This window comes from Equus quagga, chromosome 15, assembly GCF_021613505.1.
Source record: "Equus quagga isolate Etosha38 chromosome 15, UCLA_HA_Equagga_1.0, whole genome shotgun sequence".
NCBI lineage: Eukaryota > Metazoa > Chordata > Mammalia > Perissodactyla > Equidae > Equus > Equus quagga.
The window spans coordinates 72074344-72098029 of NC_060281.1; the positions used below are offsets into that span (position 1 = coordinate 72074344).

At 40.9% G+C, this 23686-nt stretch overlaps 2 protein-coding genes across 6 annotated transcripts in view; one reads left to right on the forward strand and one right to left on the reverse strand.

The window, feature by feature from the left end:
• Positions 1 to 23686, forward strand: part of RAD9B (RAD9 checkpoint clamp component B) — a 49025-nt gene that overhangs the window by 20329 nt on the left and 5010 nt on the right. For 2 of the 5 annotated variants that reach the window (XM_046639768.1, XM_046639764.1), the window contains exon 10: positions 597 to 837. In XM_046639768.1, coding sequence (XP_046495724.1) covers positions 597 to 837 — 241 coding nt within the window. Of the gene's footprint in view, positions 1 to 596; positions 838 to 1250; positions 1356 to 4992; positions 5053 to 11132; positions 11800 to 23686 lie in introns of those variants that run through there. The other 3 variants (XM_046639766.1, XM_046639765.1, XM_046639767.1) reach the window with 3 other exon arrangements.
• PPTC7 (protein phosphatase targeting COQ7) overlaps positions 13139 to 23686 on the reverse strand; it is a 35892-nt gene continuing 25344 nt past the window's right edge. The window contains exons 3-6 of the mRNA XM_046639769.1: positions 23380 to 23578; positions 20018 to 20141; positions 18065 to 18194; positions 13139 to 16951 (exon numbers count right to left, since the gene is read on the reverse strand). Of these exons, the coding sequence (XP_046495725.1) occupies positions 16893 to 16951; positions 18065 to 18194; positions 20018 to 20141; positions 23380 to 23578 (512 nt within the window). The 3' untranslated portion in view covers positions 13139 to 16892. The remainder of the gene's footprint in view (positions 16952 to 18064; positions 18195 to 20017; positions 20142 to 23379; positions 23579 to 23686) is intronic.

The following is a 23686-nucleotide window of genomic DNA, read 5'->3' on the forward strand; positions in this document are numbered from 1 at the left end:
ACAAAGACTATAAAAGTAGCATAAAGTTACTATGGGAAATTTGGAAAATACAGAAAAGTATGAAGAAGAGAATCAGAATCACCCACACTTGAACCACGTAGTGATAGCTACTGTTAATGTTTGGCTCACTGTATTTTCTTTCAGACTTTTTATTGTGCATATACTTATATTTTAAAACAAAGTTGGGATCATATAGCATATGTAGTTTTGGATCCTGTTTTTTCCCCACAAAATATGATGTTGTGAACGTGTTTCAGTATCACTGATTATGACTTGGAAACATGATTTTTGTGGCTGTATAAAATTTTATCATATAGATGTATAGTAATGTATTTGATTTTTTTTTGACTTGGCCCTGTTATCATAAGATTGTCTCATGTATACTGGGTTGCTTTACTGAAAAATTCAAATCTGTCTAGAGAATTTCTAAATAATTGTATATGTAAATCTTAACTTTCAACAATTAGTCCCATGTTATTGCAATATATTTCCTAAACTAGTGTTATCATTGTCATCCCCTGTTGTTCCATTGGTTATATAAAAATATGTATTTCAAAGTAAACGGTTCATTCATTTAATCCCTATTAATAACTCAGGTCAGATCTGATACGTTCAAATTCAAAGGCTGGTAAAAATGTAACCAGCAAGGCCCTGGAGCATATCTCGAGAAAAGTGGCACCCAAAAGGCTTTGTCCTAATGAGACGCTAACAGACATCTCTGCCTTGGAAAACTGTGGCAGCCCTCCACTGAAAAGAGTGAGCGGAGACGTTGGTGAAGTACCAGCAAGCAGTGTCAGGCGCGCAGAGGAAGTGCTGGGGTCTCCGTGTCTCAGGAAGGTAACAGAAAACATTGAGACGTGACCAGGTCTCGCTCAGGAATTCTCATCCTCTGTTTCCTTTTGCCCCAGCCCACCCTTAATATCTTGAAAATTAATTCTCTTACGTTTTGATAGAGGAGAGGTGAAGCCAGTCTGAGGTAGAGAAAAGACTGATTTATAGAATGTCAACACAAAATAGTTAAACTGCTCATTGAGTAATTTCTAACAAAATATATTCAAGTGAGGTTTGGGTCACTTGTTTTAAAGAATAAATTATGATTGCTTATAGCATACTTATGTTTGAATGTAAATATCATGCTAAAGTCATGTAACTCGTTTTTTAAAGATTGGCACCTGAGCTGACATCTGTTGCCAATCTTGTTTTTTTTCTTCTCCTCCCCAAAGCCCCCAGTACATAGTTGTACATTCTAGTTGTAGGTCCTTCCAGTTGTTCTGTGTGAGACGCTGCCCCAGCCTGGCTTGATGAGCAGTGCTAGGTCCACACCCAGGATCCGAACCTGCGAAACCCCAGGCTGCTGAAGTGGAGTGCGTGAACTTAACCACGGGGCTGGCCCCTAACTCGTTTTTCAAAATAAGTGTCCTTCTAATTCTATTTTTCAAATTTTGTTGGAAATCCTTTATTCATAGTAGTACAAATGTAAATTCCATCCCAACAAACATGACAAATTCCTTCATAGTGGAGTCCCAGTTAATAACATATTATTATTTTACCAGTATTTTACTAGAAGGATGATAAGCTTACAGAATGCTATAGTGTCAAACCTTATGAAATCTATTGAATTGAAGATAAAGATAATTTATTAGAAACTGAGGTATCTCAAATAATGATAATCTCGATTTTGCATCTTTACATTAATATTTTATTCAAGCTTGTTTTGCTGTTGCTACTATTATTGGTTTGGAAATATGAGTTTCTTAGAATTAGAAATTTGAAAGGAGAAATAATATTTCAAAAAGTCACTATCTTTGGCTGTACAAAAGACCTTTAGGACAAATTGGATAGTAAAGTCCACTTATTATTCAGTTTGATGCCATCACTGTTTATTGAATACCTAGTACATGCCTGGCACTTATGGCAGTTTTCTCTTGTGTATTACTAGCTTGGCCATAAAGTGAGAACCAAAGTCTGTCTTTTCATTATGCAGAAGCATTTTCCCTCGCCTGTCTTTTTGGTCACACATATTGTGCTTACTTACTTCTTCATAGGCAGCAAGAGAAAACACTTTCCTGCTGCTTCACCTCTCTGCAGTCCACTTAGATTGCAGATTTCCTTTCTAGGGAGAGTGACCTTTAGAATTGAAAGCTCCATGAGCCCCATTGCAGCACTCTTTTCTTCAAGTGTCCTATCCTGTCGCTTAAATTCTAAAATGGAAGTTCCATTTTTTTAAAGGAATTATTTGCTTGAATGTGTCAATCTCCTGCAAAACTGAATTTACATTATGGGTAAATTATTTAAGGCCTTATCATCTTCCACCTGAACTACTGTCAGGCTTCTGATTGGCCTCCAGGCCTCCATTCTCCTCCACTCTGGTTCGCCTCCACAGTGTGCAGAAGACTGTCCAAGCCTTCATCCACAACGAGGAATAGGGCTGCAGAGCACGGGCTCTGGAGTTCTGGTTCCTGGATTCAAATCCTGGTCTTGCCGCTTATTAGCTGTGTGACTTGGACAAGTTATTTATCTTTGCCTCGGTTTTCTTATCAGTAAAATCAAGATAATAATAATACTACCCATTACATAGAATTGTTGTGAAAATTAATTGAGCTTATACATGGAGCTGGCACATGGTCAGTGCTCATTAAATGTTAGTTGTCTCCTGCCTTTAAAGCTCTTGGGTCATTCCGTTTCTCCCATGGGATTGCACCGAACTCCTTGGATTCAGGGACTTTCATTGAGGGACTTTCCCTCGGGTATTTGAGGTGATCTTCACAAGGCCACCTTCTTTCTTCCCTCCTGCCCGCAAACAAAACACACTCGGTGCCAGGAAGGGCACGTGGGTTTCCTCTCTGGTAACACCACCGAGCATTTGTCTGGGCAAGCAGTGTTGAGAATGACGCATAGCTGTATCTTCACCTGATCAGCAGCATCTGCCAGGCGCACTGGAGGGCTGTCACCTGTGGACCAGACTAAAGCTGTAGCCATTAAGGTGCTGGTGACGTTCTTATAACAATATAGCCCACACTATTTGTTTGCTTGTTTTTAGCTTTTTGCTTTAAAATAATTTTACTTTTAAAAAGTTGCAGAAATAGTACAAAAAATTCCCACATACCCTTCTCCCAGACTCGCCAAGTGTTAACATTTTCTATAATAGTACAATTATCATTTCATTGGAGAAAAATCAGAAAATACAAATCAAAGGTAATCAAAGATAATCACTACACATCCTTTTATTATTACTCTACCTTTGAAGACTTTTTCTATGCACATATATATACACATACTTGCACACATGCATATCAAATTTTAATTTTTAAAATTTTGAAGTAAATTCAGACTCACTTGCAGAAATAGTGTAAAGGATTCCCATATGCCTTCATCCAGATTCCCTAAATATTGACATCATAGGTTAATAGAGTCTCCTTTAGAATATTTTCTAGGTCTTGCTTTATCTTTCTTTACTTGATGCTTTAGTAGAATGTCCTCAAATTTGAATCCTCTCATGATTAAATTTCAGTGGTGCATTTTGGGTAAGAATATAACAGTGATGCTGAGTTCTTTTAGTCTATCATACGTGGAGGCACACGATGGAGTTTTTTTTTTTTTAAAGATTGGCACCTGAGCTAACAACTGTTGCCAATCTTCTCTCTTTTTTTCTTATTGCTTTTTCTCCCCAAATCCCCCGAGTAGATAGCCACATATTCTAGTTGTGGGTCCTTCTAGTTGTGGCATGTGGGATGCTGCCTCAACAGGTGATCAGTACTGTGTCTGCGCCCAGGATCTGAACCAGCAAAACCCTGGGCTGCCACAGCGGAGCGCGTGAAGTTAACCACTCGGCTACGGGCCCGGCCCCACGATGGAGATTTGTCTCCTTGATGGTCTTTATCTGATTAAGGTGCTATCTGCCAGATTTCTCCAGTGTAAAGCGACTGCTTTTCTGTTAGTAATTGAAAGAGTCTTGTGGGGAGCTACTCTGAGACTATAAAAGATCCTGTTCCTCATCATACTTTTTGCCTACTAATTTTAGCATTCATTGATTTTTTTTTCTATTTAAAATAGTTATCACTGTGATTGTTTGCCAAATGGTGATTTTTCTTTTTGTCGGATGAAACTTCACTTTAAGTTCTTTCCCTTCTGCCCTATTTATTTGTTATTCAATTATTTATTTATATCATGATATACTCTTGGATATTAGTCTATGAATTTTAATCCATTACTAGCATTATTTATTTTCTTGCTTAAATTGCTCCATATTTGGCCACTGCTAGCCTATGTCCCTTTGACATGTCTCCAACATTTTTTTTCTAAAGATTGGCACCTGACCTAACATCTGTTGCCAGTCTTTTTTTCCTTCTTCTTCTTCTCGCCAAAGCCCCCCAGTACATAGTTGTATATTCTAGTTGTGGGTCCTTCTAGTTGTGGCATGTGGGACGTGGCCTCAGCATGGCCTGATGAGCGATGCTAGGTCCGTGCCCAGGATCCAAACCGGAAAAACCCTGGGCCACTGAAGCAGAGTGCGTGAACTCAACCACTCGGCCATGGGGCTAGCCCTTGTCTCCAACATTTTTTGAGCACTTCCTTACTTTTTGGAAGCTTAAAATGTCCTAGGCTTAACTTGTATTTCTCCTGCTCCAACCCCAGAATCAGCCATTTCTCCCAAGAGCCCTGGTTCTTTTGATTGGAGATGGTATATAGAAACCAAGTTCCGAGTGCTAGGTGTGCCCTTTTGTACTAGGATTTCATTGCTTCTGGGCCCTCTCAGCAGACAGAGCTAGGAAGTATATGCATTTATTGACACATACACATGTATTGATTAATTTTTATATCTATTTGTATACGTATATATATTAAAATCCATAAACTCATAGTAATACCTCCAATTCCAGTTCAACACCACTGAGTCCATGCTAGCCTCCTGCTTGCTTTATTTATAACTCCTTTTTCTGACAGAAACTAGGCTTATTATTCACAGTATGTTTACTTATTGTTCAATCCTAGAACCCACAGTTTCAGAACTGCTAATCCATACCCAACGAAAAACAAATCTGCTAACTAGAGGTACAGTATCTGTCATCATTATTTTGTCTTTAGTCGTAAAGTATATATTCAAAATACTGTTTTTCAAAGTTCCTTAGGTTAGTTCTTCCCTCTCTCATATTTCGGTGTGGTTGTTCATCCTCTGTAATACAGGTAGCCTTATTTGTTTGCTTGTCTTCCGTTTTGGTTCTCCTCAAATCCTTGTTGATTTTATTTGTTTATTTCGAGTGCTGAGCCATCAGCAGCACTGAAAGTGGGAACTATACAAAGGTATATGCAGGGCGCGTCACTCCCTCCCTCCTCTGCCCAGGCCTGGGCCCCTTGTAGGGAGTAAATCTCGTTAAGTTTCTCACTTATCATTTCTATGTTTCTTTGTGCACAAATGAGCAGATACTTATGTATTTTGTCCCTTCTTTCTTATACTATAAATGCTGTTTTCCACTTTGGTTTTTGCACTTAACAGTATATACTGAAAATCACTCCATATCAGTTTCTCTTTTTTCCCCTCAGCTGCTTAGTATTCCATGTGTGAATGTACCATAGTTAATTCAACGACTCTCCTATCTGCTGACATTTAGATATCCCCTAGTATTTTGCAGTTACAGAGCTGCAGTGAGTTACCTTTTATACATATGTTTTCATATTATCAGAAGTGTAACTTCAAGGCAAATTCATGACAGTGTGATTGCTCCTTCAAAAGGTAGTGCATATGTAGTCTTGTGAGGTACTGCCAGCTTCCTCTCCAGAAGGGTTGGACCAGTTTGTGTCCCCTCCTGTGACGGAGGAGAGAGCCTATTTCCCCCAGCCTGGCAAACAGCTTATGTTGTCAAACTGATAGTTGAGAAATGATATCTCAGTTGGTATTTCAGTGTAGTCTTTTTTTTTTAAGGATTGGCACCTGGGCTAACGACTGTTGCCAATCTTTTTTTTTTTTCTGCTTTATCTCCCCAAACCCCCCCTGTACACAGTTGTATATCTTAGTTGCCGGTCCTTCTAGTTGTGAGATGTGGGACGCTGCCTCAACGTGGCCTGATGAGCGGTGCCATGTCCGCGCCCAGGATCCAAACCCTGGGCCGCCGCAGCGGAGCACGTGAACTTAACCACTCGGCCACGCAGCCGGCCCCTCAGTGTAGTTTTGATTTGCATTTCTCTAATTGTGAGGTTAACATCTTTTCATGTGGTTAAACATCTTTTCATGTGGCCATTTTATAATTTTAGGGAATTGTTTATTTTGTCTTCATATTTTTCTATTTTTTTATCCTTTTCCTTCAATTTTTAAGAGTTCTTCATATATATAGGTATATAAATATATATATAAATGGATATTGGCCATTTATCTGTGATATATAGTGCAAACATTTTCTCCCAGTTTGTCAGTTGTCTGTTAAATTGTTTTTGTCATAAAAATTTTCATTTTATGTAGTCAGCTTTATCAACCTTTAAAAAAATTACCCCTTGATTTTGAGTCATTAATTACAAAGCCTTGCCCCACTTGGAGGTTAAAGAGGAATTCTCTCCTGTTTCCTTCTAGAACTTGTTTTTCATCTTTTTATAGTTACATCCTGAACCATTTGGAGTTTCTTGTCTTGTGTATGGTGTGAGGTATGGATCTAATTTTATCTTTTTGCTACTCAGCTATCCCAGAACCACTTCTTATAGGGTCTACCTTTGCTCTAGTGAGGTGCTCCCTTTATCATATGCTACATTTCTGTATTTGGGTCTATTTCTAGACTTTCTTTTCAACTCGGCTGAGCTGTTTGTCTCTTCATGTGTTGGTACACATTTTTCATTATGGAGGCTTCGGAGTATATTTAATGTCTGGTAGTGTTAGTATCCTTTTGTAGATTTTATCATTTTTTTCCTGGCTATTTCACTTGGACTTTAATATCAACTTATCTAGCTCCATTAAAAAGTCTTTGGTATTTTTTTATTGGGATTTCCTTAAATTTCTGTTAACTTGGGGAAAACTGATATCTTTATGATGTTGAGTCCTTCTGTCCTAAAACAAGCAGTGTATTTTCCTCTTGTTCAGGTGTACTTTTGTGTCTTTCAGAAGTGTTTTAAAACTATCCTTATATAGGTTTTACACATTCACTATTAAGTAACCTTTTATGTTACTATTGTAAATGGAGTTTTCTCTAGCATTATGTTCTCTGACTGCCTATTGTTTGTGTATATGAAGGGTATTGTTTTTTGCATGTTGATTTGATTTCCTGCTGTCTTGCTGAATTATTTGATTGCTTCCATCAGTTCTCTCTCAGGTTTCCAGACACACTGTGGGCCTCACGTAGAGATGGTTTTACTTCTTCTTTAATGCCTCCATGGGTCTCCTTCGTTCAGCTGCAGCAGCTCATCACCTTTAGTAGTGTTGCATGGCAGTGAAGACAGTAGCCATCCTTGCTTAGTTCCTTAGTGGAAACGTTTGGCATGCACTTTTGTGTTCTACTTTTGCTCATGGTATTATTCCTGCAGCTGAGGTGATATTATTCCTTTCTTCTCCACCTTTTAAACTCCTACCTACCCTTCAAGGCCCAGCTCAAATGCTACTTCTCTTTTTGAAGACGTCTCATTCTACTCAAAGCATTTGTTGATCCTATTCATTATTACCGTCACATGATAATTTAATATAGATGCTTGTCGCTCCACTAGGTATATTGTGAGTTCATCAGGGCAGGCCTGAGTCTTACCCATCTCTGTATTCCTAGTGCATAGCCAGTGGTTGACAAACTTTCAGCCCTGGTTTGAAATAGCTTAAGAAGGTTAAAATCCCTCCAGTCGTATCACAAAATTCCCAAATGAAAGCAATTTAAATTCACCTTATTAAAAAAATAAATCTATGGTAGTATACTACTTTGGGAAAGGGGATTTTCAAACTTAAACTGTGATAGAGGAGTATTAGAATATTCTGAACAGTGACCAGTGATTTTTTCCATTGTGGATTTTCAATAAAATAAGTTTAAACAAGAGGTTATACGCAGCTCTCCAGAGCACCAAAATGGGGAAAATATGTATTTTTTAAAAAAGATTTTATAATAATTTATCTTCTTGTTTAAAAAGTAATTTTGTTGGGATTATAATGGTTTATAATAATTTATCATCTTACCCAATTCATATTGGACTTGAGGCTAATTCCCAGCTGCATGGCTGTTCACAAGCTTTCTCCATTAGAAGACTGTCAGATACCAGGGAAGGACTCAATCATCCAGCCACACAGACTTAAAGGCCAAAGAGTAGGTGGGGACAAGAGAGGGTAGCAAGTAACATTTACCCTAAGTCAGTAGCAAATTCAGGGCAGTTTTCAAAGACCAAAGTAAACCTAAGCTTTCTAGTTTAATTAGCACCATAAACATTAAATGAAGAGCTATCTGCACATAGTATTGTACATTCAAGAGACACAGATACTGTCTTAAGGTCACTTTTAGCTTTAGGATCTTGACCTTGGCCATATTAGACTCTTCAGAGGCAATTCAGACTATGCCTCCAGGTACAATCAAAGGCAGTATATTAGTTTCCTATTGCTGCTATAACAGATTACCACAAATTTAGTGGCTAAAACGACACAAACTTATTATCTTACAGTTCTGGAGATCAGAAGTTCGAAATGGGTCTCCCTGGGCTAAAATCAAGGTGTCAGCAGGGCTGGTTCCTTTCTGGAGACTTTAGGGGACAGTCTGTTTTCTTGCCTTTCCTAGCTTCCTGAGGTCACCTGCATTCTTTGGTTTGTGGTCCCCTTCCATCTTCAAAATTAGCAATGGCCAATCAAGTCATTTTCACATCGCTTCACTCTGACGCTGACTCCTCTTCTTCCTCTTCCATGTTTAAGGATCCTTGAGATTCCATTGGGGCCACCTGGCTAGTCTAGGTCAGCTGATTAGCCACCTAATTCCATCTGCTACCTTAATTCCCCTTTGCCATGTGACATAACATATTCACAGGTTCCTGGGATTAAGACGTGGGCATCTTTGGGGGGCCATCATTCCGCCTACCACAGCCAATATCACAGCTAACTTGGGGTGTTCCATCTGGAGTGTGAGTTCAACAGCTGGTATCACACTTGCCACCGTGCAGAGGACATCTTCACCCTCTGGTTCGTGAGGATGAGCCAAGAACAGGGTCATTCATTTATTCATTCATGTTGTCTACTGTGCGACTTCCACAAGTATTTGTTGAGGGCCACATGTCATAGATGTAGGGTTTACAATGGTGAGCAAAATAAACAAGTTCCTAAACTTTATAAGAGACTAGGGGGGAGATAGACATTAAACAGTCACATGACTAAATATATGATAATTTTTAAAGACTGATAAGTTCAATAAAGGAAAAGTTCAGGGTGCTTTGAGAGGATTTAAGTTGTGAACTGACCTAATCCAGGAGGTCAGAAAGTCTTCTCTTTGAAACTGGTGTTTGGGCTAAGCTGGAAGGGATAAGGTAGTAGGTGGGGAGTTGGGTGGATGTGTGGCATGTGCAAAGGCCCTGTGATGGAGGGAGTGTGGTGGTTTTAAGGAACTGAATGATGAAGGCTGGCCAGTGTGGTTAGAGAGCAGATAGGCAGGGAGAAACAATGGCACAGAGTGAAGCTAGAGAAATTGGTGAGTGCCAAATAATGCCAGAAGAGTCTCATAAGCCATTTAAAGAACCAGATAAAGTACCTTGGCATTTAAAGTATTTGAAGGGTTTTGATAGGGTGGACTGACTGAGCTGAATTTTTAAAAGATAACTTTAGCTGCAGCTATTGTGTGAAGAGTGGGGTGCAGTGAGGCAAGAATGGAAGAAGTTGTAGCATGTGAGAGATGGTGATTCCTTACAGTCCAGATGGAGCGAGGTGGCCACAGGAGACAGCTAATAGAGGAGACAAAAGTAGCAAGACTTGGTGATGTATTGGTTCTGGGGGTTAAGGGCAAAGGAGGTATCAAGGATGACTTAGGTTTGGAGAAATGAGATCAATGCTCACTAAGATCATGAATTCAATTTTGGATATGTGAAGTTGCAGAAACCAAGTAGGTAGTAGAATATACGGATTGAAGTTCAAATTCTAACTTTGAGACTCCCTGGCATATGGATGCTAATTTCAGCCAGGGGTCTGAATGAAATCTCCTAGGCAGAGGGTACAGAGGAGAGGACTGCCATTATTTAAAACAGTGGTTCTCAAGCAGGGGCAATTATGCCCCCCAGGCAACATTGGGCTATGTCTGGAGACACTTCTAGATTCCACACTTCAGGAAGGGGGTACCGTCATCTAGTGGGTAGAGGCCAGGGATGCTGCTCAGTATCCTCCAATGCATAGGACAGCCCCCACAACAAGGAACCATCAGGCCCCAAGTGTCACTAATGCTGAGGTTGAGAAACTCTGATTCAAAGGCTGGGTAGAAGGTAAGCCAGCTGAAAAGTCACAGAGCAGCCAGGAGAGTGTGGTATGAGGACGGTACAAGAACAAAGTGTCAGAGTGAGTATCAAGTGGGATGAAGAAGGAAAATGGTCATTGGCTTAAGGATGTGGCAATTTGCGGTGACAATAATACGAACAGTTTCTGAGAAGTGGTGGGGTCAGGAATTTCAGCTAGGACTGAAGAACAGGAGAATGAGCAAATGGAGACAGCAAGTGCAGACCACTCTACAGCAGAGGTAAGGCGACAGCTGCAGGGAAGAATGGGATGAGGCTGTTTATGTACAAATGAGAGATGTGATTATTTAAAAATGCTGATATTCCTATCCAGTAGAGAAGCACGGCAAGGGCTGTGAGGCAGTTAGGGAGGCAAGGACTGGCTTTAGCCTGGAGGGGTAGCTCCTGTCGCAGAGGAGAAAAAGGGACGCTGGATCGGAGTCAAGCAGGATTGGCTGCAGAGTGGCCCCACAGCCCCGAGTACGGAGCGGCTTAGGCAGGAGAGTCAGAAGCAGAGCATTGATCCCAAGCTGCGTGCCTCTGAAGTCAGGAAGGGTTGCGTTTTAGGATGTGTCGGCCAGTTCTGGGTGTTGCATGAACCATCACCATCAAAGTCAGGGAGACCACACTGGCCAGGTTTCTGAAAAGGGGCTGTCACCTGGAGCATTCACGGAGCACTGACTTTAGCTTTGAATAAAGTGCAGTTACCTTTTTCCCTCCAGTTTTCTTGCATGTTCTTTGGAGCAGTTTCTTCTGACCAGCACTTCAGCCACCCTTTCGACAGTCTGGCAACAGCAAGTGACAGTGAAGAGGACGTGAATTATGGCAGTTTTTCCACATTCTAACACTTAATGATGACTGAGTTGGCCCCCAAGCCATTCACTAGCTCACTTGCATCTCAAACATGTTTTCACACTTAGTCTAAAGATATTGTCTTGGGCTTCCTTGAAATGGAGGATGGGCTTCTGCTTTTCTGAACATCATCTTGCACAACAACCATCTCTAGAAATAGCTGCTTGTCAAGTGTATGTAATTTGCTTTAAATCCATTATGCTACTTGGGACGCAGAAGGGTTTTCTGTGCAGGGAAAAAGCTCGTTAGAATTCTTCAATGCACGTTCACACTAGGACTTTAGCATTTTCTTTGCTTCTTTGCCAGTATTATCAAGGTAGTGAAACTTTCTTCGGCAGCCGTGTGGAGTGCGTCAGCATGGCTTGTGGTTTTGTGATGAGTAGTCAGGTCTTTTGTATTTGATTACAAACATTTCATTTTGGTACTTCCAGACATAGTAAAAAGTTATGCAATCTTTACTCATGTAATGCCATGACTTATTTTGTCCATTGCTTTTTCTATTTTAAGATTTTAAGTAAAATAACCCTTGGAAAAAAGGTCAAGAATAAAAATATATAGCTACCCCCCTTCACTTTGGAGTTTTTTTATATATTGTAAAATTTTATTTTATAGCTTTAAATGGTTCTGATTTTCAGATGTGATTTTTAAATTTTGCAGTGTGAATCAGAAAAGAATTTAATGTTAAGTGATGCCAAAAGTTTATTTCTGTGTTATCTGATACAGAGCGGCAACCTCCACTGCCAAGAGCGCCTGGGTTTGGAGTGGGGTGAGGTGGAAGATGACTCTCTGTTCTTTCCCCTTTAAGAATTAGCTTCTTACCTGCACAAACAGACTAAAAAATTTGGCACAAAAACATCGTTATGTAATATCTTATGATGCATGCCTCTCCCTCCCTCCCCCAAACCTGTTTATAGTCAATTATAACCTGACAGACTAGACTTCTGTAACATTGTCTCTGTGAAACCATCAAGTCACAAGGAAGCGTTAACTGGCAAGCAGCTGTACTTTAGATTTGTGAGGAATTCATAAACAAAGGTGGCTGAGTGGATTACTAAACTTTAGAACTGTGAACGAGTTCTAACTAAAACCAGAACGAATTTGGCTCTTGTACCTTAGTAATGAGTCAGAACTACCCACAATAACCTAATAAAAACTCAAGTTCATCCCAAAATGTTCCTCAGTGAATAAAAATGGGCCTTCACCAAGCTTTTTGTGGAAATTGGCAATGCCCACATAATTTCAAGAAGTCCATTCACACTGTAGACTAAAAATTGATGTATCTTATGCTTACACTGATGGTTAACAGTGACTTTCACACATTCCTAACAAACGCAGATGACTACACAGAGAGCATCTAGACACAAGCGTAACTGTGGGTCTCCTTGCTGAGGACCAAGTTTCTGGTTCACTCACTGAAACAGGCAGGGGGAGTTAGGTTGTGAAGGCATCATCAGTAATCCTTGGATGTAGCACCGGTCTGTAAAAGATAGTTACATTGTTAAATGGTGTAGAATTTGGATTTTAGAATTTGGATACAGAATACTAAATTTAAATGACATCAGATTTTTTTGTGGCTTCCCTTCATAGCATTTGGAAGATGCAAAAAGCCACCTTAGCTGGGAAAACATATATTTTACATTCAATAATCAGTCCATTATGATGAACTTTTGAGGAAGCTGCACTGATGTAGTAAACCAGCTGGTGAAAAAGAGCTAAGGTGGATAAACCAGTGAAAGACAGAAAATGACGGCAAAGAGATACGGGGTCACCGCTCCACTACGAGGCTGAGAAATGAGGACTTGACAGAGACCAACAAACTCAGTGTCAAGGGCTGGTATCTTATTTAGTTATATTCGAATTAAAAGGAGGACACAGATTAGTATAAATACTATATTTATTAAATATCTTTACAGTTTATTTAAATGTATTTACAGAACTATTCCTGCATAAGTTATATTTCAGACATCCAATTCAGGTCATTGCCTCTTGGGTAAGACAAATAATGATAGTCTCAACAGAAAAAAAGCAGCTCATTAGTATACACAATTCAAATTTACTTCAATATTTAGCCATCTTTGCCACAAACGACCTGCTAACAGTTAAAATTTTGACATGGACACTTTCGCTTTTTAGTTGAGAAGTTCAATTTTGCAATGAATTTAATTTTTTTTTACAAACAGAATCCAAATGTTTTCTGCTTCATATTCTCAGCTTTATAAGCAGATTTTGATTTTTTAATATTGTAAAATGTATTAATTGCAAAAATGTGATAGTTTCCAGGGAAACTGGATGTTGTAGCTTCTGCCAAAGAGCTGGTATAAGGTGACAAGGAACATGAACTTATTCCAAAGTACGAACATTTACAGTTCTAGCCCATCCTGCTTACAATCTCCACAACGCTCCAAACTGACTCCGGAATTCCCCCAATTCCTGCCTTGTTACTTGCTGTGGTAGGTTGGTGGTACTGCAGGTGGTACTAAAGGCTACTGTTCTACCCAGAACAAAAGCAGCCGAGAGGAGAGCATGCCCTCCCATCACGCAGAGCTTGAAATCTAGTCTCTAATCTAGACACAGCCCAACCCCCAGACATGCACACCTGGAATGGATGCTTTTGTGATTTAGTACCCATCAACCATGTCAAGCCAGTACAGTAATTCGGGACAAATTTCCCCCCTCATTTCTTCTTTCAGTTTTTAAGAGCCTATGGCCTCTACTGAATATCTGTTCAATAAATTTTTTTGTGCGCAGGCAGCTTAAGTTCACAGGAAGAAATAAGGTTCTGATATGTTTAGAGTGCACATTTTAAAACAGAACAAAATAAAAATTTCAAGCATGTGATAAAAATATTGATTTTTATAATACAGTATTGCTTTATAAATATAGATGGAAAAGCTATAAACTTTACTGGTCTTTGGTGCATCCAGAGAGGGATAAATAATTTGCCATTTGTAAATCAGAAACCCAAATTCTCTTTTGTTATAAAAGTCCGTTACATGAGGCAAATGTGTGTGGTCTTTTATACTGCTTGATTTAAAATACAGTTAACACACACATCAAGTTTAAGAATCAGACCCACCAAGTGGTATATCTCAGTCACACCCCACAGAGACTTGGGTCCTGTGATCTAGAAAATTCCAGTATGGGTCCAAACACAGCCTCTGACCACTGAGAGTGGAAGGAGTTACTTGTCAAGTAGCACTCCACATGACCCCCAGCGGTTATAAAATTAAGTGCATAACACAAAAAGGACAAGGAAAAAAGAAAATAGAGAAAATATTTTGTGTCACTAATCTACAGGCCAGGTCCAAAGTCAGTTCCATTGTGAAACTCAATTCTTGTCCCACTATTTTCAATGTCACTGGAACAAACACATTGCTGATTTCTAACAATCATTTCTCAAAAAAGATTAAGTTGATTAAATGAGTTGTGTAAACCACTACCAATCTAGCTTTACAAAGATTGTGTTTGATGGGTTAGATGAGAGCAGAGAAAAGCCAGTGACTTGACCAGCACTGCTCTTACCAGGAATTAAATGTAGGCATTGGAAAATTAATGCAAAATATATCCAGGTCATAAGGATACATATACCTCTGACCAGAAATAATTCAAAACCCAAGCAAAAGAACTAAAGTCGTCAGCCCAAGTATAAATGTATTCGTTCCCACAAAACCCTTCTGGATGCAACTTTCTTTACTTTTTAAATACACAGAGACTGCAAATAGTTTGTGCAAAATAAATACCCCGCCACTTGCCACTCACGCTTCCGTGTTTTCTCGTAGCACAATGGGCTCGCATTATTTAAAGTCTCCCTCCACCTCCCGCCCCGCCCCCGTCTGCTCTACCAAAGAATTCTGTTGTGTCAAGTTAGGGTAATTAAGGCATTCTGACATGTAATTAAAGGTGATTTAAAATAGATATCTAACATTATGCCAATTTAGGAATAGTAGATAAATTACTGAACGGCTTACAAATGAATAACTCATTCTTATTATAAATGAAATGCCTGTTACAAGCATGATGCATTGAAATATAGTAATGACATGTACATGGTACATGTTAAACAATTTTAAATAAAACAAAAGCTTGACAGTTACTCAAATATACAGTACAAATTCACAAAACAAAATCTTTTGAAACAAGTTGAGGTAACCTCAAACATAAGTCTTAATGCAATAAACCAGGAAGTAAGTATCTCCTTTAGAGAAAGAGACTTTCTAGACTCTCCTCAGGTTTAATTGCATTCTCATCTATACAACCAACGTTACCTGACTTAGATATAAAACATGGCTTTAATTTAAAGATTTCTAAGTATATATATTTTTCTACCAACAAGTTAATGAAGGAAAAAAACTGACCCAAAAATATATATCTTTACAGCAGTCGACTTGTACACAAACCTTAAAAATAAGTTTGAGCTTGCAGATAATGGGAAAATTGAATGTGGGGTAGTTTTATAAGGAACTACACACTGCAAGATGGCTATTTGGAAACTGTAAACATTAAGCTTGATTCAGAAACCGCTAAATTTCTGTGGAGGGCAAATGCAAATGTCAGATCATCACCAGGAGTCTTCCTCGTGGGCTCTCATGCCGCTGCCACTGCCCACGGTGCTCTTTCCATGTGGACGCCCTGAATTTGGTGCATGCTCTACAGCAAGCAAAGCTACTAATAGAAGGTCTGGGAGTAAGACCAGGGGTAGCATGACCATCAAAAGCCGACAAAATTCAAAGTTACAGCTGTCCATTCTCAACCCATTTTAGGCCCGAGGGCCTAGAGCTCCCACACAGGGGCATCATTGCAGACAGCTGGGAGGAATTTCAGCCACAACATGAAATGTCTAGGCTTTGAGGAGTTTTACAATCTTGAGTAGTATTTCAATTAAAACATTTTGGTGAGGAATCTCCCTACCCCTCCTGCAGACCAGGCCACCAGCCTGTGATATGGACTAATCAAACCGCTGAAATCACACACAATTGAGCATCCTTTAAAAACCATGAAATGTTTGCCTCCGTAGAAATAAACTGAATTTTTCTTCAAGTGTCTAACAAAAAAGCTCCTGGGATCAAGATTTCATAATCCAGAGCAATGTTTTAGAGCAGAATTATAAGCCCCTGAAAAATAGGAGTTTATAATGAAAACATAAAGCCACACCCAATCATAAAGACTTGTATAATACACGTGTAACATTTCTTTTGATGAATAATGTTTCTAGTAGTTGTACAATAACATACAATTTGTGTTAGACTTTTAAAATCACTTTTACACATTGTGATTTTGAATTCACTTTACCAACATCACTCATTTTCAATACCTCAACCATTTTTGAAAAGTAATTGCCCGTTTTGGCTTTGAAAACCTCCATCCCATCATGGAAAGGACAATGAGAAGCAAAGGCCAATCTTCAGATCTTGATTCTCTTCAAATGTTGCTGGCGGACATGAGCCAGCGAGTGACAGTAGTGGTTCTCAACATACATCTCAACAGGGTCTCAAAAAGACAGGCAAAGGCTTACATCACTGGCCATTGAGATCAGTGGCAAAGAAACGTGGTCCCGCCAGCAGGATCAGCACACATGGCAGGGGAGAATTTGGGGTGATGAAAGGAAAGGCAGGAGTTGACACCTAGGCGACTCAGTCTGTATACTCAGCCACTATTGAAAGAAGGACGGTGATGTCATCTGGCTTTCCACCTAAAATGAAAATGAAAATGTATTCATGTATCTCAAAAGGAAGAGTCAATCAAAAACACAAGACACAAGCCTAAGTAAGTGCTAGGAGACAAATGCTTGCAATTCAGACAGGTTTGGTTTGTCAGTATAGTCTAGAAGAAAAAAGAAAAAAAGATTTGATAAGGAGAAATAGTTTAAAAAACACCAAGGAATTACATGTAATTTTAATTGAAGCTTTAAAAAGAAAACTCTTCCCTGCTCCTTTACAACAGACGCTCCATTTAAATGGCCACCATATCCTCTGTTTACAGCAATCACAGTAAAGACGAAATCTGGTTAGGGCAAATTCTGCTGGACGAGAAAGTTACATGCTTCTACCCATAATCCTAATTTGGACAAACATATCCAGTGTTTTGAAACTAGGAATAGCCTTGTATTCTAAATCTGTCACACAGCTATGGCATGTGCTTTTTTCTATTTTAATATTTCCTGGAGGGCTAAGAAATGCTTTACATGTCATAATATTGTATCAGCAAGAAACTGACCCACTCTCCTAGTTCCGATATGCTAGCACCAACATGTCATCCCGGCCCTAAGACTGAGCTACTGGCCCGCTCCCAAAGTTACACATCGCTCAGGAGACAGAAGGCCTCTTTAGGCAAGGACAATTTAACACTGCTTCCCTCTTCAAGACCTGCTGAGGCAATCTGGCTGGCAAATACTGTCAACAAGTCCCCCGGAGCCAGAGGAAGGGAGAAGTGAAATGTCAGACCCATGAAGGGCAGAATGTTAAACGGTTAGGAATGTCCAGGCCCTCCAGGCAGAACTCGGAGGCCTTTTGGGCTCAGGTCCAAGCAGTGCAGCGGTGGCAATAAAGGGTTCAGGTTCTGCCTGCCTCTGCAGCCAGTGAAGTTCAGTTCTGAAGGTCATCCTCTGTGGGGAAGACATGATGACATGCACTTGCTCTTGTCCTCCAGTGCTGAGGCCTGCTGACCTTGCCGTGGGCTCACAGCTGGGAGAGGACACCCCGGCAGTCTCACCCCAGTGCTCTAGTTCACCTCAGCCCAAGCCCGGAAGGCTCCCATCCTACCATGTGCCCAATTAGTCCCTATGATTTCCCTAAAGAGTGCTTACCTCTCACATTCAGTCCATTGTCACATGCAAACTGTGCGAAAGGTGACATATAATTTGGGTCATAGGCCAGCTCATGAGCTTGCTCAGCAATGCTTCTTGCTGTCTGTTGTATGCTCTCATAATTTGAATTCTAAGGGAAAGGACGAGGGAGTTATTCTTACTGCATTGCTTCACAGGACTTCTGCATGCAAGGACATTTGCAAACATCACTTTTTAAGACAGTAACATTGATCTAACCACAGTTTCTTACTTAAGTTTTACTCCAGATAGAGAAGACATTAAAACATTACACTTTGACTAAAATGAACGAGACCACCAGTGCTGCCTGCACAAGATGTCAATCAGAAAGTCCTTTGCCAGAGTGGCCCTGGGCCCTGAAGTCTCGATTTTCAATTTTGCTTTTTTTCCCATTTGAAATTCTTAACGGTATTCTTGCTAAAATGGGATGAGACTGAAAAGGCGGATTTTGCTAGCACTTCAGGGATGACCGCAAAAGTTTCCTTCCTTAGGAGCGCACCCCTGGCCAACCCCAGTCTGCTCTCCAAGTAAGAGCTGCCAGTCGCCCTACTGAAAATACCTTTAGAATTTTATATCATGATGAAAGATTCTTGTCTAGCTGTGTATTCTTGAGCCATACCCTTATCCCTGCTGCTTCAACTTCCTCATCTGTAAAACGGGGATGGGAAACAAGGTCCATTTTAGCTCTAACACTCTAAGACATGGAATAGTTTCAGTATAAATAATAATAGGCCTCTGCTTCAATGTCACCTTAAAGAGGCCTTCTCTGACCAATCTTTCTAAAATAGCAGCCCTCTCCATTCTCTATTCCTTCACCCTGCTTTTCCTCTTATTTACCACCAAGATTATAGCATCCATTCCTTTCTCTGTATTATCTGTCTTCCTTCACGAGAATGTAAGCTCCATAAGGGCAGGGATACAGCGCGTAGTGCCAGTTCATGTAAGCACCTGACCTTTACTGACCCCCACAGACGAGGCACGGTGCTCAAGATTTCACACGCACCATCTTAGTTAATTCTCACCAACAACTCCATAAAAGAGGGTCTTTTGTAACCACCCCCTGGCCCCATTTTACAGGTAAGGAAAATATTGCTTAAAAAGTTTAGAACTTATGGGGCTGGCCCTGTGGCCGAGCGGTTAAGTTCGCGCGCTCCGCTGCAGGCGGCCCAGTGTTTCATTGGTTTGAATCCTGGGCGCGGACATGGCACTGCTCATCAAACCATGCTGAGGCGGCGTCCCACATGCCACAACTAGAAGGACCCACAACGAAGAATATACAACTATGTACCGGGGGGCTTTGGGGAGAAAAAGGAAAAAATAAAAAAAATCTTTAAAAAAAAAAGTTTAGAACTTAAAGTCATACTGCTTAGTGGTAAAAACATGAGAAAAGACTAATTTTTCCCAGAGTTAGTACTTTTATAAAGCCAGCAGACTACAGAAAGGCTGGTTTTCAGTTCTTGCCACTCTCTGTATGGGCTGAGTGTGAACTGTGTCATTACTGGTGACAGCTCAGATCATGTCAAGGCCCCTAGTGGCCTGCTGCCCTTGGCTGGCTCTGGTATGACGATTTCCCATCTTTCCCAGCCTCAACCCCTGCTGGGCTTGTTACGAGAATAAAAGGAGAAAAAGACAACCAGGAGCCAACGTCATGAAAATACAACTAAAAATACAAACAAGAAATTTCCTCATCTGGACTTTTCCTACCTTTACCACCCTACTAAAGGCTTGAGTGAGAAGCCTCTTTTACTCTCGAGTTCACCCACTGTGAATATTTCCATTTACAGTTGCTTGAAAGATTAGAACTATTATTATTTTCCTAAATTCACAAGACAGTCCTTTCCAAAACTACAGAAAGAGGTAATGCAATCAAATCCATAAAGCTGAGCTGCCCGGAGAGGGCCACTGTTTCCAAGGGCCAACCTCTGAGTTCATTACCTTCAACTTTTTTAGCTCCTGAAGGATCATATAATCAGGCATGTTGTCAAAGAGTCCATCTGTCGCCGTCAGGATAATGTCGCCTAACTGGACATCAAAAGACGTGCTATCAGCAGCATCTGGGCTGTGACAAGGACAGGGTAGGGGCAAAGTTAAGAGAGCCCTTTAGAGATACTGTTCAAAGTTTCCAACGGGCACTCTGTTACAATGTAATGAGACTTGAAAGAAAAACTGCTTTATAGAAACAGAGTCAATAATAAAAAAGTCATTCTGAAATTCCTAACCTTGACAAAAATTAATTGAAAACTCTGATATAAATTTTAGAAAGCTCGACTGAAACTACCAAGTAAAACTGAGTTTGCTGATTAATCACGTGCTTTAAAGGAGGGTGGGTTCTTCTATGAGTCAGATACTAACGTGCCTCTAAAAATCCTAGTGGAAATGAGTCTTTATTTCCTAATTCTTTAGAGCCAAATTCCTTCCTCTCTTAGTCATTCTCCACTCATCAGTTTCCCTGCAGGCTTGAATCTGGCTTTTAGGAGGCTGCGTTATAGTGGAACAACTAGCACCATGCAGGAGAGCATGCAAATCCTGTAAAAATTAATTCATATGAAATACCTAAACAGTGGTATTTCCTACTGTAATACTAGTAATTACAAGTAATACCATATTAGTATTACTAAGTAATACTTACTCTGGCAGAGTAAAGACAGTGTGTCTCCCAGGGCTTACAAAGTGCTCATCATGCACAGGTATTTATTTATTAATGTGCCTGGGACATGGTGGGTCTTCAAGATATATCTGTTGAATTACTAAAGGAATGAAGAAACAAAGTAACTGACCCTCCAAATTGGGGGAAAAACTTCTTTAACATATTGTTAATGAAAAGAGCAAGGTGCAGACAGCGTGCAGGGAAGATCCAGAGAGATGCTTCTGTAGGCAGAGAGTAAACTGGAAGGATTCAAAGAAACAGGTCACGGTGGCTGCCCCTGAGGAGAAACGTGCGGCTGGGGGCAGGGGCAAGAGGTAGATTTTTCACTACATGTTTTTGCGTAAAACTTTTAAAAAGATAGATTTTTTTCTCTGACAACACCTGATGAAAACAGACAAGAAGGGAGAATAACTCCAGGTGGGGAGAAGAGGAAAGACCACGTATTCAAAGAGTTATGGCCCCTCAGAGGCTGGCTCCCAGCCACTCCAAGGCCAGCTCCACTGCGTGCAGGCCTCCAAGGAAAGGGGGGAAAGTGAGGGAAAGGTGAGGGGGCTCCTCGTCGCTGCCTTCACCTGTCATCAGGAACGAGAGCCAGGAGAAAGTTCACACACTGACCCCGGAGGGAGGGACCAGAACCAAACCACCCTAAACTTGACAGAGAAACCTCAAAACCTGCGTAAGCAACATGTTATAAAATTTACGAAGAGAAAATATAAAAACAAACAACCCGGCCGTGCCTGCTGGGGATTCACACCAGGGGCACTGAGAAAATGTCTCATTCATCTTCTCCTGGCTGAAGAAAGCAGCAGCACAGCTAAGCGTTCTGTGATGGGCTCTGGCAAGGCACAAGCGAGCTCTCACACATTATACAATCAATACTTTGTAAAAACAGCTACTAAAGGAAAACCTGTAAGTTATGGGTAAAATAATATTTTATAGATAATAAAGACAACTAACTAAAGAGATAACAAACAGCAGGGGAAAAGAACACTAAAAAACTGATGGAAACCAGGTCGATTTCTTCTGTGGAGTAAAAGGAAATACAAGACACTTCACATTTGCTCCGTCTTTGGAAAAATCAGATTCTAGAAGTTGGGATCAGTGAGCAGGTTGGCACTGTAGCTCCATTTTATGCTGAGGTTTTCTTCCCCGGAGTGTCCTCTGCTGTTCCGCCTGTGAGAGCCTCGCTGCCATTGGACAGTCCGTCGTCTTCTCCCCACACGCCCACCCCTGAGCTTGGTGCTCCGCCAGCTGCAGCTCTGCCCATTCTGACTGAACACACTGTGCTGCTGGAAACTTCTGACTGCGCTGAAACACGAGCTGAAATCACATGCTAGCAAGCTGTCCCTGGGCTCCCGGGGAAGCCACCTCCACCTTGCTGGCAGGCCAGGCCAAGTGCTGCCCTAACCAGACCACCCAAAGACAGCAGGCCCGATCCGGCAGGGCCACTCTAGCGCTCAGAAGCCAAGACTACAAGAGTCAAACACAGGAAAAGTAAAATACTCTTCTCCAAAGGTGTTAGCTGAGCTTGATAGCAACCAAGGCCCCAGGGATTTGAGTCCTCCCCACTCCAATATGGCTGATCTTAACGTGCATCACAGACAACTGAGGAAGCCTACAATCAATCAGTCCCCCAGTTATAGCAGTCTTCCTTAATCTGAAACTGGAAAATGCTTCCCTCTCGCTGGGAGTCCACAGTAGACCTCAGATAGGCCATACCGAATACCGCCTTATATTTTATGCTCATTCTAGCTGAAAAGATGGCAGTAATAATCATTTTATCTTAGTTTTAAGATCTGGCTTAATAAGAACTATTAAGTAGAGACAACAGGCACTTGCTGGAATGCTTCTCTTTTTTACAAAAGGTTCATTATCTGTTTAACAACATTTATGAATCGCCAACAATGCTCACGCCAGGTCCTGTAAGGCTGCTAAAGGCAGTGAAATCTGAGACTGTCTTAGCCTTACTCTGTACTTGGATCTTAGAAAAGAGAAACTGTAAAAGTTGATTCAAAAAAGTACTGATTATCTTGGAAGGTTCTCGACAATTTAAAAATGAACTGAATGAAGGTGTCAGAAGAAAAAGAGAATGCCTCAACAGCATCACCAAAGACCATATCGCAGACCATTTCTGGTTCCTTTTCATGCGAGTTAACTTTGCCCGGACAGCTTCTGCAGGGGCTGCTCTATGGGAGGCATGCAATAGGAGGCCCGGGGAACCAGGAAGTTACTCTGGTAAATCTAGCAGCCGGCTGTTCACGCGCTTCCCTGGTAACACATGCAAAGTCTCGTATAGCGATAGCACACGTGAGCAATGACGCATTTCTCCTGCACAAGTTAACAAATACAACTGTATGTGCCATGTAGCCTTGGATGAAAAACTGATGATCTGTAAGCTTGAAACAGTATTTTCATAGTCTGCTCTTACTGAGAGTTTATCAGAATTCAACTAGGCTGCAATATCAAGTTTAAGCAAAATATCTTTTGAAGTCAAACTAGAAGGTCTTCCTGGAGAGAACGTTCTCAATGTGCCTTCTTTTCCCACATGAGAATGAAAAACGCCCATGCCCACTGTAGTTAAGGGGCACGGGGGGGAAGCTGTGGGTGAGCCATGTGCTGCTCACACCGAGTGGCCGAGAGGGGAGATTACCTGTCACTCAAGACGACTCCCTCGGCTTCGGGGGGTGCGATTGAGAGCTGGAATGGGGTGTTGAAGTAGTGCTGCTGCTCATCTGATCGGTGCACAACTTCGCCGCCCCTCACAACCAGGAAGCCCGAATCGCCCAGGTTTGCTGTGTGTAAGCGGTGGCTAGTCCTGTCCAGCACCACGATGCAGGCAGTGCTGCTACCTAGAAACAAAAACCATCTCCACTTAGTTCTTCTTCCTAGTCTACTCTGTACACACATTTTTATCACAACACCTCAAAGAGAAACATGCTACAATTTGAATCTCTTTT